At 44.3% G+C, this 16,075-nt stretch overlaps 1 protein-coding gene across 10 annotated transcripts in view; it reads right to left on the reverse strand.

The window, feature by feature from the left end:
- Nucleotides 1-16,075, reverse strand: part of TLE1 (TLE family member 1, transcriptional corepressor) — a 90,668-nt gene that overhangs the window by 56,893 nt on the left and 17,700 nt on the right. For 5 of the 10 annotated variants that reach the window (XM_064579439.1, XM_064579438.1, XM_064579447.1 and 2 more), the window contains exons 5-6: nucleotides 4,135-4,197; nucleotides 2,342-2,446 (exon numbers count right to left, since the gene is read on the reverse strand). The exons of 1 other annotated variant lie outside the window; for it this stretch is intronic. In XM_064579439.1, coding sequence (XP_064435509.1) covers nucleotides 2,342-2,446; nucleotides 4,135-4,197 — 168 coding nt within the window. The remainder of the gene's footprint in view (nucleotides 1-2,341; nucleotides 2,447-4,134; nucleotides 4,198-16,075) is intronic. 4 more of the 10 variants (XM_064579444.1, XM_064579441.1, XM_064579440.1 and 1 more) reach the window with 2 other exon arrangements.

The raw sequence follows: 16,075 nt of genomic DNA on the forward strand, positions 1-16,075 counted from the left end.
CATTTACTCTGCACAGCTGCTGCCTGTAGGAACAGACAGCCTGCCGGAGCCTCCTCCCCTCTGGGGAGACAGGTTGACACACTGCATGTTCAATGAAGGGGTGCAAAGGTCCACTGAATTGTCAACTCAATTTTATGCTACTTCAATTTTCCAGGACGCGCACAATTCCTTTCGAGCAAAAATCAAGCATATGCCAGAGCATGAAACTTACAGTGCAGGATAATTATTGATCACTACAAACTTTCAAAGAGCCTTCTGACATAAATTAATAGACTGAGCCAAAAATTTACAATTAGGAAAACCGCACATGCTAGTAGGCTGAAGACATGCAATTGGCGTTAAGTCTTGTGCTCGGGGCCCAATTCCCTGATTTGGGTTATTGTTGCTAGCTATCAGAGCTAATCTGCCTTTATAATCTCAACAACATGTTTCCTGGATGAAAGCCATTCATAAAATTAGTGATTCATCTGCCCTTCTCAAGCGACCTGCCATTTTCATCTTCTGATTCAGTTCAAAAGGAGTCTTACCTATAAACATCTGGTTAATACAATTTCCTCCTTTCTAATGTGTGGGACTGGACAGGGCCTTAGGGAATTTACGGGCACGAGGTTCACCATCGAGAAAGGATATGTAAAAATCTAGAGACTATCAGAAAACAAACATGTTCCACAAAGTGTAACTGGGTACTTGAAAACTGCTTTGCATATGTTTCTCTTTAATCAAAACAGGCTTTTCCATCCTCATTCATTTGGGTTAAAAAATTTCTGTGCTTGAGCTACAAGTACAATTTGCTATTAGTCTTTGCTAATCAAACACGGTACATGCAAAAGTACCAGTGAATATTTGATTTGATCTCTGAAATAAAGCAATTCATTACACAAGAAAAGGGTACAGAAAGCAGCCGACAAATGCAGATGTAATTGTGTTTTTTGTTGAATGTGATTAGAGAACCCACTAAGTAACAGTCAAAAATGTGATCTAAGGGTGGAGGGGGGAGAAAGGCAGAGCCTGGGTCTGGGGGGAAGAGGAGGAGGGGAGAATTGTTTATGCAGAGCTAAGCTGTCAAGTGTAATAAAGCAGCTTGAATAAAATTTAAGCTGAAAATCCACTGAAGCTCCCCATTTCAGGGAGGAAAAAGCTATTAAAAGGAAATGAAGGTCACCCTCCCACTTTATTTCACCTAATTGACTGCCAATAGCTTACCACAGGCAACCCGACTGCAGATCGGCAATTGAGAAACTGATGAAAGGAGAGTTTTCAAGCTGAGGCTCATTCTTTAATCCTCCTCGGCTCTTATGTTTTTTCTCCATCTCCAGTTGGGATGTAATTTTAAACCCTGATGGATTAACTGGTTCCATTGTCTGTGGCCATCATTGGACTATGGCACTCTTAATCCATACAGCAGCATGTCTAATTATCATTACAAAGTGTCTGAGGGAACTATAAAGACCAGCAGGGCATCTTCTCACAAGCAATTAACATAAATTGATAAATGAGTGATTTGAATCCGCTCAAGGCACTCACATATGAATAAAATCAGAAAGGATGGTCCCTTGTTTCAGCTACTTCTTTGGCTTAGTCTGGAAGGGCAGAAAACATGAGAACGGTCCCGGGGTCCCCAGGCCTGCAGTGGCGAGGGCAAACTCAGGGGGATGTGGTGGGGGGACAGGTGGGGGATGGGTGGGGGACGAGATGGAACACTGAGCTCATTAATGCAGAGCAAATGACCTGTGATTGACAACCAGTCGTCGGCGTGGAGCACTAACTGAACTCAAGGCAGGAGAGCAGAAACCTGGTGAAAGGCTAGAGAGCACTGGGGCAGACAATTATCACTTCTTCAACGGCAAGAGAGCGCTCTTTCCATTGGGGTGCCACTTAAAAATTCATGCAAGAGGCACAAGGAAGAGAAAGAGCAAACAGTTCTCTTGGGTCTAACACCCCAGAAAGCAAAAGGCAAAAGCAAAGATGGCTAAAGGAAAGGATCATGCTGAGACATGTCTTGACCTCCCTGCAATCCAAAGTTGTAATAAGCCCGAAGTAAGGAAAGTATTTAAAACTCTAACCTGGAGCTTTTACTTGACTAAGAGAGCAAGGGTGGTTTAAGTGTCAGGGTATGAACTGTATCTATTTTCCCACTGAATAGTAGATCTATTTTTCTTCCCCTCCTAAAAATGTTTCTATCACTTTGCTCATGCTCATCTGTCTTCCCCTACACACCTCGCATACCTGAGCCCTCCTCCCCCACCCTTACCGACAAGCCAACGTTAAGCCTACAGGACATTATATATACAGATAGATTAAGCCATCAAATTAATAAGAAATGAAAGCTGGTTATACACACTGTAGGAGGTAGACCTGGTAGGCCACGTACCCCGATGATGGCATTCAACTCTGCCATGGTCACCTGCTTGGCACGCTCGACAGCCTGGGCCACCTGTTGTTGATGCTTTGAAAATAAGGAGAAGAAAAAGTGTTAGCAAGGAAGCCAAAGAATTTCACTGTACCTTCCAAAAACAACAACAACAACAAAAATATAAAAGCATATGCAATGCAGATTCAAGCAGAATATGGGGATTTAAATGGGAAGTTTCTCAAGCACGGATTATTTCACAGAACACATGTACAGCAGGAAAAGGAAAACAGAGGACAGGGCTTCCCTTATTTCTAACCAACACTAGTTCCCACTTAACTTCTGATGGGAATTTTGGGGTTGGAATGATAGAAAAGTCAAAGAAGACGTCAAAACTGGTAACTGGAAGCCTTAGAAAATCACTGTTATTAGGGATTTGGAAGATGACCCAGGTTTGCAAAAAGGGTTTGCTGTTAAGTTTGAGCAGGTACAGTTGACAGCCAGTTTAAAACCCCCATTTCTATACTTAAAATTTAAACATTCAATCTTTGATTACTTCTCTGGTCAACAAATCTTTTTTTTTTTTCTTTTTTTATTTTTTTTTTTTTAATTTTTATTTTATTTTTTTTTTAAGATTTTATTTATTTATTTGAGACAGAGAGAATGAGAGAGACAGAGAGCACATGAGAGGGGGGAGGGTCAGAGGGAGGAGCAGACTCCCCGCCAAGCAGGGAGCCCGATGTGGGACTCGATCCCGGGACTCCAGGATCATGACCTGAGCCGAAGGCAGTCGCTTAACCAACTGAGCCACCCAGGCGCCCTGGTCAACAAATCTTAACCCGCCAGTAGTTTTGGGGGATTCCGCTCCTTCTTTAGCCTTAAGATTTTTTATCTTCCTGAGAGGAAAAGGAAGGATTCCCCACCCCCGCCCAACTCTTAGTTCACAGGCTGGAAACACTCTGCATGTCTCCCAACTCCACTCACAAATAAAAACAAAGTCACATCTTTGCTTTGGGAGGCATGAGACTGTAGCAGAAACCAGTATTACTAAAGTCTAACAACACCATTCCAAAGGTCAACACATCTAAACTGTATCAATGAATAGACGTTACACTGGAAAAGGCAGAGAGGAGACCTGCTATCCACTCTGGAGCAGCAGATTCCAACAGGAACAGACACCCAATATTCTAGCTGTGGGTCCCAGTAAGCTTTTCACTGTCTCAAGATACATGCATCCTGTACACACTGAACACACAGTTTATCATTTACTAGCTTGTATCCAAAAGTAAACTTGAAGGCAAAACTAAACTATATTGGTTTTGAGTCCATTTCACAGATTACTCATATAAAGAGCTTTTCCCACGCAGACCTGACTTGATGTACAGGGACAAATGAAACACCTGCTTCCATGGTCAAGTCAACCCTGATGGAACCATTTTTAAAATACAGTACAGGAAAAGCTCTCTAGAAGGACACTTGAATCATCAGTAGCTTCCCAAGCTTATACTACTCCTCAAAGAAAAGCAAAGCTTTACGTTGAATCATCATTTTGCAGTCTTCCATGGGGAAAAAAAAAAAATTAATTTGAGGTTGAGCTATCCACACTACGTTTACAGTGTGCCCTCAGCTCTGTTAGATGGGATAGCAGGGGGTTCACTCACTTCAGCTGTAGCAGATGTTCTTCACACTTGTTCCTTGTGATAAAATTAACATCTTAAAACTAGCTAATTTGCAAACAGAGAAGCAACATAATTGCACTTTAACAGCTGAACAGTTTTACTTACTTCCTGAGACAGAAATGGGATGACTTGTGCACAAATTGTATTCAATCTCTTGGCGATTTCAGTCTATAAAGACAAAGCCATATAAATGTTTAGTATACTTCATAATCAGTTCAGAAAGATAAAACATCATACCCAACACTTTAGCCCTCCACTACCTCACTCTTGAGGGCATAAAATTGCTTTCCCAAGCTATGTTGCTAATATTTATCTTGAGATAAACAGTAGATATTAATCCCACCTGCAAAGTAAGACATAATCGCATGCTTTATTGGTCACTTAAAGGAAAGATAATGGGCAGTTTAATTGAGTCAGAAAATCTACATGGTTTAAGACTATATGATCCTTTAACCTGGTGAGTGCAAACCCCCTCGTATGCTTCTTCAATTATGGTGTACTACCGCATTTTTATGTCGTTATAGCAAGTTCATTCCAACTGGTGTCAGAAGCCAATGGGGCAGGGGCACCAACAAACTCGGTCTAGCCTTCAAGATAAGGTCAAAAGTGAGAGAGCAGAAGAAAGGAGCCCACGGGACCACCTTTCTGCTTGTCCCAACTCTTACACAACTCAAATGGGACTTTAACATCAGTAGCCTTCACGGAGTCTCACTATTTCAACAGGCCAAGAAAACATTGCTGAAACAGAACCCATGTCCAGCATGAGGGTCAAATCGAGATGTGCTGGGTTATCTGTCGAGTTTCACCACAATGCGGCATCAGCAAGCACCTTGCTGAGAGAGTCCCATGGGTCAGCAGAGGTCACAAATAATGTCCTGAGTCTGTGGCCCAGGCTTTTGTAAAGAAAGTAGGAGAGGTCCCTGCTCAGTTCCAAATCCACAGCATTCCCTCTGCTGCAAGGGACAAACTGGCCAAGGGAGGCAACAAAGAGTGCTCTGCTTCCAGCCTAGGGTAGAATCCACCTGCCCACCCGGCCTCCAATCTCCTCCTGCAATGCAAAGCAGCTCTGCTTTCCTCTAACTCTGAAGAACCAGTTCTGCTTAAAAAAAAAAAAAGTCATCTGAAGAGTCCTAGCCTTGACCTTATTTATTTCATCATTTTCTGTCAATGCTTACTAATGCCACCTCTATTACTGAATTAGGCAATGAAAAGGAACATGAGGAGAAGAAAATTATGAAGCGTACAGACCATGCCCTTGAGAAACAGAATAGAATAAGTAAGATGAAGTAGAAACTCACAAACTGTATAATCAAGTACATTAAAAAGAGCTGCCTTCGTCTTCCAAGACAATCCTAGTTAACTGAGCAACAAGGCCTTTGGTTTGAAGGGATGGGATTTAGGCCAAACCAACTCAATTCTCCCTGACCACCAATGAGATAGGGTTTCAGATCTCACCTTGGAAGAAAGGGGGAAATGACTGGTACAGAGAGCAAAACCATGACCTTGCTTTACCCAGCGGAGCAACAGATCTATGCAAAAAAGGTGCAGCTGTACCAGGTGCGAAAACAGAACTGTGTCAGCCCCACCCAGCTCATTTGATCAAAGCCACACACTCAAGCTAACTCAAGGTCATGGCTCTCCTCGAAAGTATGGGCAGGCTTCCCCTTACTTTGCACAGGAATATATATTTGAGTACACGTATAGGAGTAGGGATGCCCTTTGTGGACTTGTAGGTCCTTATTCCTTACTCCCTACCTACCGTACATTCCAATACCATTCTGTACTTTCCCCTTCTCCAAAATTCACATTTAAGGTCCACTTTTAAAGAGGATATATATATGCTCACTTTGAGCATACACAGGCACACAACGAGATATATACACAGAAATATAAAAGAAAGTCAAAAGAAACTTAAGTCTATCATCCAGGGATAACCACGAGTAAGATTTTGGTGATTCTGGAAAGGATCCTTCCACACTCTCAATGCATACATGCGTACAAGCCCAGAGTAGAAAGATATATTTCCTACACCAAGGGGTCCCATTATATACATGGCTTTTCTATACTATGTTATTTCCACCCAAAACTGTATTATGGATACCCTCCCACTCAATAAATACAAAGGTGAATAAGAACATCATTCCACTATACAAGCATAGTGGTGGTTAAGCACTCCTGATATCAGTGGATATTTATGCTTCATCTAATTTTCCACAATTACAAACTCTGTGTCGAATAGCCCTCTACATAGATCTCTAAAAGGAATCGCTAGAAGTGAAACTGCTAGGTCAAAGGGTATAAGGGTATACATGTTTTACCCTGTAATGCATGCTGATAAACTGCCCAGCAGAGAAGGTTACCAATTTACAGTATCACCCATCTATGAGGGGGCTTGCTCTCCTACCCAATGTCAATACGGGGTTTTGTTGACCTTTTTTTTTTTTTTAATCTCTATCCACCTAATAGATTAAAACAATGATCTCATTTTTATTTGCATTACTTAGATTCTTCCTGAAGCTAACTAAACATCTTTCCACATATTTACTGGTCCACTATTTTCCCTTCCTTTATTTTTCCCTTGGTATTTATTCACTGTCTTTTTGTCATAGTTCTTTCCATATGACAAATATCAACACTTTCCATAGCTTTTCCAGCTTGCCACTTGTCTTTCGACCTTGCTTACTATGGATTTATTGCCAGGAGTAACTTTAAATTTTTATGTGGTCATTTGCTAAAGAATATTTTTCCTATGTTCCTGGCTTTCGGGTCAGGGTTAGAACACCCCAAAATCATAAACGCCATTCTTAATTCTCTTCCTAGTGCTGCTAATGGAATTTATTTTGGTTTAAGAAGAAAAGATCATCTCTTTAATTAGTAATAATAATGATACGTGTTATTACATAGGATGGCTTCGAGGTAGAACTTAACTGTCAGGGTCGGTTAAGACCCATAAACCTTTAATAATATCAAAGTTCCTAAAAACAAAATAAAAGAAGTACAGATTAAAGCATAGGCAATATAAATCAGGTGAGAGTAAGTAAGAATGAAACAGAAGAAGAAGGTTAAAGATCAAAGCTCAGACCGATGAAGAGACATCAAAAGCCATACCATCTGTCCTGGGAATTCTCAATAAATGGTCTGGAGAAAGAATGGAAATAAGAGCAACATAGGAGGCTGTTATCCCAGCTGTCTCCCCCGCCCTCTGCCAGGTCTCTAAGCCCTCATCCTAAACTAGCCTCCAACAAGTGACCCTGATTTGGGGCCACAAAGCTAAATTCAGACCTCACCTCTGGTTTACCGGGAAATTCTCCAAGCTGCCCTGATTCTCCCTAATGACAGTATACCTACCCTCCTGCAGCGTGAGGATGCAACTTGTTTCCCTGACAGTGCCTTATGAGCTCGAAAACATCACCGCCATCCCAGGAGGGTTTCATAAACATTTTCCCCAGCCCTGAAAATAGTGTGGATGGCAGCATAAAAACTGACAATAATTCTTAAGTATTATCTCTTGCTTCAGTGCAAGGATATTTTGGTCAGATCTTTAATTCAGCACAAATTAACAAGCAATAGTTTGCCACCTGGGCTTCTGACCACAGAGTTTGCAAGCAGGTTCAATGGGACATTTGACCCGGCTTAAGCAGGTATTAAGAAAGTTCTCAGACTCTTTTAAGACTGCCTTCTACCTGCTCGGAAGGCTGGACAACTCCAGTGGAAAAACAAATGAACAAAAAACCCAAAGCAAACCGTATTTTCCACCTAGAAATCATTCTCCTGCCCAAAGCTGCAGATACATTCGGTACCTGCTAACAGTCACGACACTTATAAATAAATTTTCCCTGCGCCTGTATTTAGGACACCACGTAAAGCAACAACGTTAAGGCATTCGAGAGCTTTCCCCAAACCAGATCTGCCAAAGCAACTTCATGCCCAGAAACTTAAGCAGCAGGTGAAAGGCCCCAGCATCAAGCCTTACTTCAGGGATAGCCACCACACACTGGGGGAGCAGGAAGTAGGAATCCAGATTACCTGCCCAGAACAATCTGCTGTTTTCCTTGTCGATGCCAACTCCCTTCAATGATTCGCTTATGATAACAGGGCTGGCCCTGATAATCCAAAAACTTGGGTTTGCATCTCAGCGGATTAGCACTAGGTGTCCTCAGGGAAGTCACTTCAACTGCTGGGCCCCAGGTCTCTGCCAATCGCTTAGTCAGAATCAAGGGAGCAACTATGTCAATTACAGCTACACTATTACAAAGTGCTAGACTCCTACCCTGACCCTTCAAGGCCTTCCTCAAATCCACTTAGAAGCTGCCCCGTAACACAAACACTTCTCTAGGCCCTTCATGATCCTACTGTCATTTAGCAAAGGAAGCCTGTATGTTTAAAATCACATTTACAGAGGGACTCCTGGGTGGCTCAGTCAGTTAAGCGTCTGCCTTCCGATCAGGACATGATCCCGGGGTTCTGGGATCGAGTCCCGCCCATATCAGGCTCCTTGCTCAATGGGGAGCCTTCTTCTCCCTCTGCCTGCCGCTCCCCCTGCTTGTGCTCACATGCGCTCTCTAATAAATAAAATCTTAAAAAAATAAAATCACGTTTACATAAAGCTTCCGGCCAGCTTCCTAACAGCTTCTGGCATTAAAGTCTTCTCCACGCAAGACGGGAAGCATGACGGCAAGACTCCTTCTGAACGCGGACACAGCTCCTCACCAGACCTGCCCCACTAACACTGACCGCACGACGGCACACATTCAACACTTTCAAAGGAATGCTTTGAGGAACTAAGATGGAATCCCCACACACCCTAAACTCAGTGACCAAAATACAACCAGATAAGCTGTTCCTCAATAGCGTCTGAATAAGACTATTTACAGGAAGAAATCCTATCTTAGGAGGCATGAGATTCATGTGCATGGATATTTTAACTGAGCTCAATATGGTCAAATACCTCCAAGGCCAGCGAGGAACCAAATCCTGGCGTTTTCTCCAGGGCTCCTAAAGAGAACACATGTCCTTCCGGGCATGTGAACTTGAAGTTTTAGGATTTTATGATTCCTAAGAGCTCAGCTCTCCACCTTTTCATATTCCTTACACCTTGTCTAATTACTAGACTGAAGAGCCCACCCCCCCACGTCTGCCCACTTCGCCATTACACGCAGAGTAATATATAATGAGTGCTGTCTGAAGCTCAAACGGGGCGAAGACTGCTCAAGAGTAATTGCCCACGGGTCTCAAAGCAATCCAGTGGCACCTTGCCCAAAGTCAGCTTAGGGAGCGGAAACTCCACCACCATTAAATTGCAAATTGATGGCTCATAAAAAATGCTGCTTGTGCTGAGGGCTGGCAAACTGATCTTTTGGTTTCCTTGAACCAAGCGGGAAGCCAAGAGAAAAACTCAGTGGAGTGTTGGTAAGAAGTGTCTGGCAACAGATAAACGGGCAAGAACGTGAAAAACAAAGCATACAAAAAAAGGAAATAATCTCTAAATCCCTTCTTTTTTTGTGAAGATTTTATTTATTTGACAGAGAGAGAGAGAGAGCGAGAGCAGGAACACAAGCAGGGGGAGTGGGAGAGGGAGAAGCAGGCTTCCCGCCGAGCAGGGAGCCCGATGTGGGGCTCCATCCCAGGACCCTGGAATCATGACCTGAGCCGAAGGCAGACGCTTAATGACTGAGCCACCCAGACGCCCCTCTCTAAATCCCTTCTGACTAGAAGTCTGAGTCTATGAAAGGACAGCCTGAAATACAGGGGAAAAAAAAAAAAGTTTAACCTCACCGACAACCAAATAAAATGCAAATTTTGCTGTATGTAAGGAGGGTCATTCCACACCAGTTAAGTTCGTTTATTTAAAAAAAAAAGAAAAAAGAAGAAAATTAATAAAATCCAACAATGATGAGTCCTCTGGGAAGCTGGAACAATCATACATTACCGATGACAGAGTACATTGGCACAGTCGTCTTGGGAAGAACCGGGCAATGTGTTTCAAGAGCATGAAATTATTCAAACCCTTCGGTAAGGCCTCCCACAGCTAAGAATGTATCCTAGGGAAACGGTTGCGAAGAAAAGCATTCCAGGCATGAAGCTGTTCACTGCAGCACTCGTTTCAAAGCAAAAGAGAAAAAGCCAGGTAAAGATGTAACAGCAGCTCCACACATCACAACCACCTGCAGAGCTTTTGAAAAACTTAACATTCCGGGGCGCCTGGGTGGCTCAGATGGTTAAGCGTCTGCCTTCGGCTCAGGTCGTGATCCCAGGGTCCTGGGATCGAGTCCCGCATCGGGCTCCCTGCTCTGCGGGGAGCCTGCTTCTCCCTCTCTCACTCCCCCTGCTTGTGTTCCCTCTCTTGCTGTGTCTCTCTCTGTCAAATAAATAAATAAAATCTTTAAAAAAGAGAGAGAGAGAGGGCGCCTGGGTGGCTCAGTCGTTAAGCGTCTGCCTTCGGCTCAGGTCACGATCCCAGGGTCCTGGGATCGAGCCCCACATCGGGCTCCTGGCTCAGCCGGGAGCCTGCTTCTCCCTCTCCCTCTGCCTCTCCCACTGCTCATGCTCTCTCTCACTCTCTGTATCTCTGTGTCTCAAATGAATAAATAAAATCTTTAAAAAAAAAAAAAAGAAAAACTTAACATTTGCCCTCCTGAGAAATCAGTTGTCTAAGACTAGGAGAATGGTTAAATACACGACTACATCAACCCAAAGGCTATGGCCAGTAACCATTAAGGTGATACTTATGGATAATGATGCTTAAATGGCTAACCCATTTACTAGACAGAGCAGGAGGGGAAGAACAAAGATGTGGTGTTAGTGTGCCTGTTTTTTTTTTTTTTAAACATACGCGTGTGGCCAAACACTGACATTTGATACCCAAAATAAAAACAGTGATTATGCTGGGGTGGCAGGGTTATCTGTAACTTTTTTTTCCCCCTCCAGTGACCTCGGGAACACCACCCAGGATTGACTGTTTAAATGTATGATGGCACAGGGAAGGGAGAAAAGGGTAGTCAGGCCCACCATGCCCGTGATTGACGGTGGCGCCGGGTCATGACAATGCCGGCAAAGCCTGAAACCCTTTGGGTGCTCAGCCCTCTGGCAATCCTCTTACCACACTCGGAGAAACCGACGCCGAAAGGAAATGATTTGCCCAGGATCATAAAGCAAGATTAGAAGCCACTTCCTCTGCCTGCTCCTTTCTCGAGGAAGTGGCACTGGGAGATGGGGCCAAGCTCAAAGCCAGAAACAAAGCTGATGAACTTCAGCCTTGTCTGCAGGACCATGGCAGCACAGAGTCAAGAGCATGTCATCCCTCTGCCGACAACAGTACCCCAAGAAGCGGCCCCCGTCTGCCGGTAACATGGCAGAGGTGCTTTGCAAGGCAGAGGAGGAGTTTTATAATGGACCTCGGTTATAAATTGCCAACAAATAAAGAGCAGCCACCCAACTCACCGCACTTTCATCCTCCCCTTCACAGGCAGAGAGAATTCATGCATCAGCCCTAACATCAGACAATCCAGCGCCCCAGGAAAGCAAAATCCACAAAAGCACATCCACAGAATACATCTCTAGATCCTAAAGATGACATCGGATATACCTAAGAAAAATCCAGGATGGGGCACCTGGGTGGCTCAGTTGGTTAAGCGACTGCCTTTGGCTCAGGTCATGATCCTGGAGTCCCAGGATCGAGTCCTGCATCGGGCTCCCTGCTCAGCAGGGAGTCTGCTTCTCCCTCTGACCCTCCCCCTTCTCATGTGCTCTCTCTCATTCTCTCTCTCAAATAAATAAATAAAATCTTTAAAAAAAAAAAAAGAAAAATCCATGATGTCTGAATAAAAACTGCATGCCTAAAATGATCTATGCAAAGCACTGTAAATAATCTCCCAATACTCTCCCCTGCCCTTTAGAGGAGGGGAAAGGTTCCCTGCCTAGAGACTTTCTTCAGAAGGTCGGCTTTTCACCAGCCTGTCTCCCATGATGGCGCCTTGCTTCACCAGCACATTCACAAAAAGGTAATTTTATCTTAAATTCTAATGCATCAGGGGCGCCTGGGTGGCTCAGTCGTTAAGCGTCTGCCTTTGGCTCAGGTCATGATCCCAGGGTCCTGGGATCAAACCCCGCATCGGGCTCCCTGCTCAGCGGGAGGCCTGCTTCTCCCTCTCCCACTCCCCCTGCTTGTGTTCACTCTCTCACTGTGTCTCTCTCTGTCAAATAAATAAATAAAATATTAAAAAAAAAATTCTAATGCATCAGAGTAGCTTTCTGTTTAAAATACAGTTATGTCGATAAAGGACTAACCACATTTTGGGGAAATCCAAATGAAAAGGGCTTGGCGTCTCTCTGAGGTTTTAATGGTTTATTGAGGTTGTGTGTGGTTTTCAAACTTAAGGGTGCAGCGGGATCCCATGAATGGGAAGGCTGGGCCCCACTCCCAGAGTTTCGGAGTCAAGAGGTCTGCAACCCAAGCATCTGCATTTCTAACAAGTTCCCAGGTGATTTGCAACTCTTGAACCGGGGACCCCACTTTGAGAACTGCAGGCTCTGCCAAGACAGTGGCAGCATCTACTGCTTAGCACGCATACCAGGTCCTCGGACGCCTCATCAACCAGCACAGGTGCCCAGTGAGAAGGGCCTGAAAGGTTAGGAAAACCCACCTGGGGTCAGAAACAAGCAGGCGGGGAGGTCAGCCCTGCCTCTCCTCCAAAGCTTGGCCACAAGCCATGGCGCCCTTCTCTGCCCATTTTTTATAAAACAAGACCACGGCAGGAACAGAGCCCGGGGGGTACAGGAACACATTTGCCTACTGTGGGAAACCTCAAACAATATTCATTTAAATGATTCCATCCCTGGCAATGTAGTCTAGCCCCTTCTTCAACCCTATGATTAAAACAAAACAAAGAGTACCAGATGACAGAAACCCTTTAGTGGCTCAATTAATCAGAACAGAAGTCACCAATTACTGGCAGATAATAACTTTTATGTCCTACCTCCCCCTCATTTGGCAGCTCCTACCGTGTTCTAAACCTGAGCCCTTTCCAACTGGGCGCAGACTCCATCCTGTCCCTGCTATGCAGACTCGCGGCTTCTCTGAAAACAAGGAGGGGTTAAAAGGAAGAAGGGGGAGAAAAAACAACAACAACAACAACAATCCTGCTGAAGGCTGCCCGGGTGGAGAGCAACACTAATTGCTCCCATTCTCTGGCTCCTCACGAGGCAGATTGCAGGGGCCTGCATCTCCGGAGAAAGCTCTCGTATCTTCGCGGCAGCTCTCAGCAGAGCAACTCAAGTGCCCTTAATTGTTTATGTTCTTAATGCAGAGCCTCTTGAATGCATTCATTTTTAATAGCAGGCTTGAGTGTGGGGCCCATCAAAGAATGACAAAGCAACTCTACTCATTGGTTCTCTGTCCTGCGATGATGGTCTTTTGATGTATTTGCAAATGACAAGCTTGGCAGGCCCCACTTGAGGGCTGCCCTCTTTTTTTTTTTTTTTAAGGATTCAGTTGCATTTTCCAAGATGAAGTTGAGTCTGCATCACTGTGTATTTGTGTAAAATTCTCCCCCTTCAGTTCTTTCTAATTAGTGACTTAAATGTTTTGACCCAACTGTTGCCAAGCAGAGCATTTGGGCTTTAATTTGTCATTTTGGTAAAGAAGCATCCTTGACAAAAGCATCGCAGCTGTTTCAGGGCCCAAATAGCACATTTCCATTATTCAGAAACCCTTGTTACAGAGTTTAGCAAGTGCTGTTCACATGAAATCCTACCAACTTGTCCCAGGATGGAAAAAACCAGCTTTTGGTGGCCTTAAAGGAAAATGCAGTTACTTACGCCACAGAAGGTTTTCAAGACACTCTGTGGGGTGAATCACAGAGCACAACCATGAAGTCACCACCTATTGTTCTCGGAATGGAAAGCGAACAAGCCTCTCCTGGAACACACCCAGAGCAAGCCTACACCTTTCACCCTCTTCACAGGTCTTAGTCATTAGGGAGCTCATGAGAAATTAGATAATATCATACAATAGCAGGATGAGTGGGAGGAAAAGCAGACTACATCATCCTGGCACAAAGGCTAAAATTACAATCAGAAAAATAAAATATGCCCACGTAAAGACAAAGACTGCATGGGAATATGCAAAAATCCAGTTACCACTGAAAACCAGGTTTATGAGACTGTTTCTTTTCAAAATTTGTATAAATTTACAACATTTACTTTTCACTGTAGCTACCTTTTAGACCTGTGTTACCTGTCTTCGGTTGGTACTGACATCTAACCGTCAACAATGACTATCTCCACATCTTACATCATGACACAGCAAACAAGCAGTGCATACTACCCATAAAGAACTAGTTATCATTAGCTTTAACATTAACCATTGCCTCGCTCCCCGCATTTTGTTGGGAGATCACTGGATAAACAGTTGGGTGTGAGTATTTCCCTAACAGGTCCATAGCCAATCCATATAGTGGGAGAGGAAATTCCTGCCTGGGGTGACCATGAGCCAGGGGTGCCCTTATTTTATTTTATTATCTTATTTCATTTCATTTCATTTTTTTTTTTTTACAGATGTATTTATTCGAGAGAGCGAGAATGAGAGAGAGCACATGAGGGGGGGAGGGTCAGAGGGAGAAGCAGGCCTCTCGCTGAGCAGGGAGCCTGATGTGGGACTCGATCGAGGGACTCCAGGATCATGACCTGAGCTGAAGGCAGTCGCTTAACCAACTGAGCCACCCAGGCGCCCCTCATTTCATTTTTGAGAGCAAGCGAGAACACATGCATGTGCACACGAGGGGGTCGGGGGAGGGGCTGAAGGAGAGGGAGAATCTGAAGCAGGCTCCACGCCCAGCTCTGAGCCTGACGCAGGGTTCGATTTCACAACCCTGAGATCGTGACCTGAGCCAAAACCAGGAGTTGGACGTTTACCCAACTGAGCCACCCAGGCGCCCCAAGGGTTCCCTAATTTTAAAAGCATGCCGCAGCTGAATCACGCACACACATACATGACAGTGCTACTTTTCTTCCAAAGCAACATCTTAGGCAAAAGAGCTACTCCACCAGTAGGCCTATGACATCAGTGCTGTGTGGCATGTGACGGCAGAATGGCCACCGCTAGTTAGATACATGTTTGTGATGGTGAGAACCCAAGGCAAAGCCTTCAGAGCCTCAAACTCAGTCTCCGTCAGGAAGTTCCCCCCCCGCCCCCCACGCCCCAGGGCTTTACTGCTCCCAGGCTGAGCTACTGGAGAGGTGGTCCTCTGGGAAGGAAGACAAGGTTCCTGGTCTTCCCAGTTGGAACCTGGGATTCTCTCTGCAATCCACATCATGTGCCAAGAAGCCCGCCAAGCTCCAGGATGCAGCGGAATGGGGCATCACAGGCTGCGAGCCACTGAGGTAGAAAAAGAGCTTGTGCCCAGTGAAATCAACAGTCAAGAAAAAAAAAATTATTATTATTATTATTTTTTTAAAGATTTTATTTATTTGACAGAGACACAGCGAGAGAGGGAACACAAGCAGGGGGAGAGGGAGAAGCAGGCTTCCCCGATGCGGGACCGGACCCCAGGACCCTGGGATCATGACCTCAGCCGAAGGCAGACGCTTAACGACTAAGCCACCCAGGTGCCTCAAAAAATTATTTTCTTGAAAGCACCTAGGATCATGATTAAAATGAAATGTGGGCTGCTGGCGAAAATTTTCAACGCATACTCCTTTTGCAAAAGCTTTTAAATATTTAGAAGACGGTAAGTACAAGGATTCTCGATGACAGACTTCACTGGTGTATTAAAGATTCACAGAGTATTTACTCAGCCAAGCAGGCGGAGGCAAAAAGGAATCTCATTTTAAATACAAATTAAATTACTAAAAAAAACCCCAAAAACCCAGAAACAAAACAAAAACCCTGATCATTGCATCACAATACAATCCACAGAGAAATCAAAGCAAGAGAAAAATAATTACCAATTCTTCAAGATAACAATCAAGCTACTTTCAGGGGCAAAAGAAAAGAAAAGTGTGCTGTGAGAGGTAATTTATTCAGGGTTACGTGGATTGACCAAAAATA

The sequence above is a fragment of the Mirounga angustirostris genome, unplaced genomic scaffold, assembly GCF_029215605.1.
Source record: "Mirounga angustirostris isolate CCGP_5_RB_7025 unplaced genomic scaffold, mMirAng1.0.hap1 SCAF_15, whole genome shotgun sequence".
NCBI lineage: Eukaryota > Metazoa > Chordata > Mammalia > Carnivora > Phocidae > Mirounga > Mirounga angustirostris.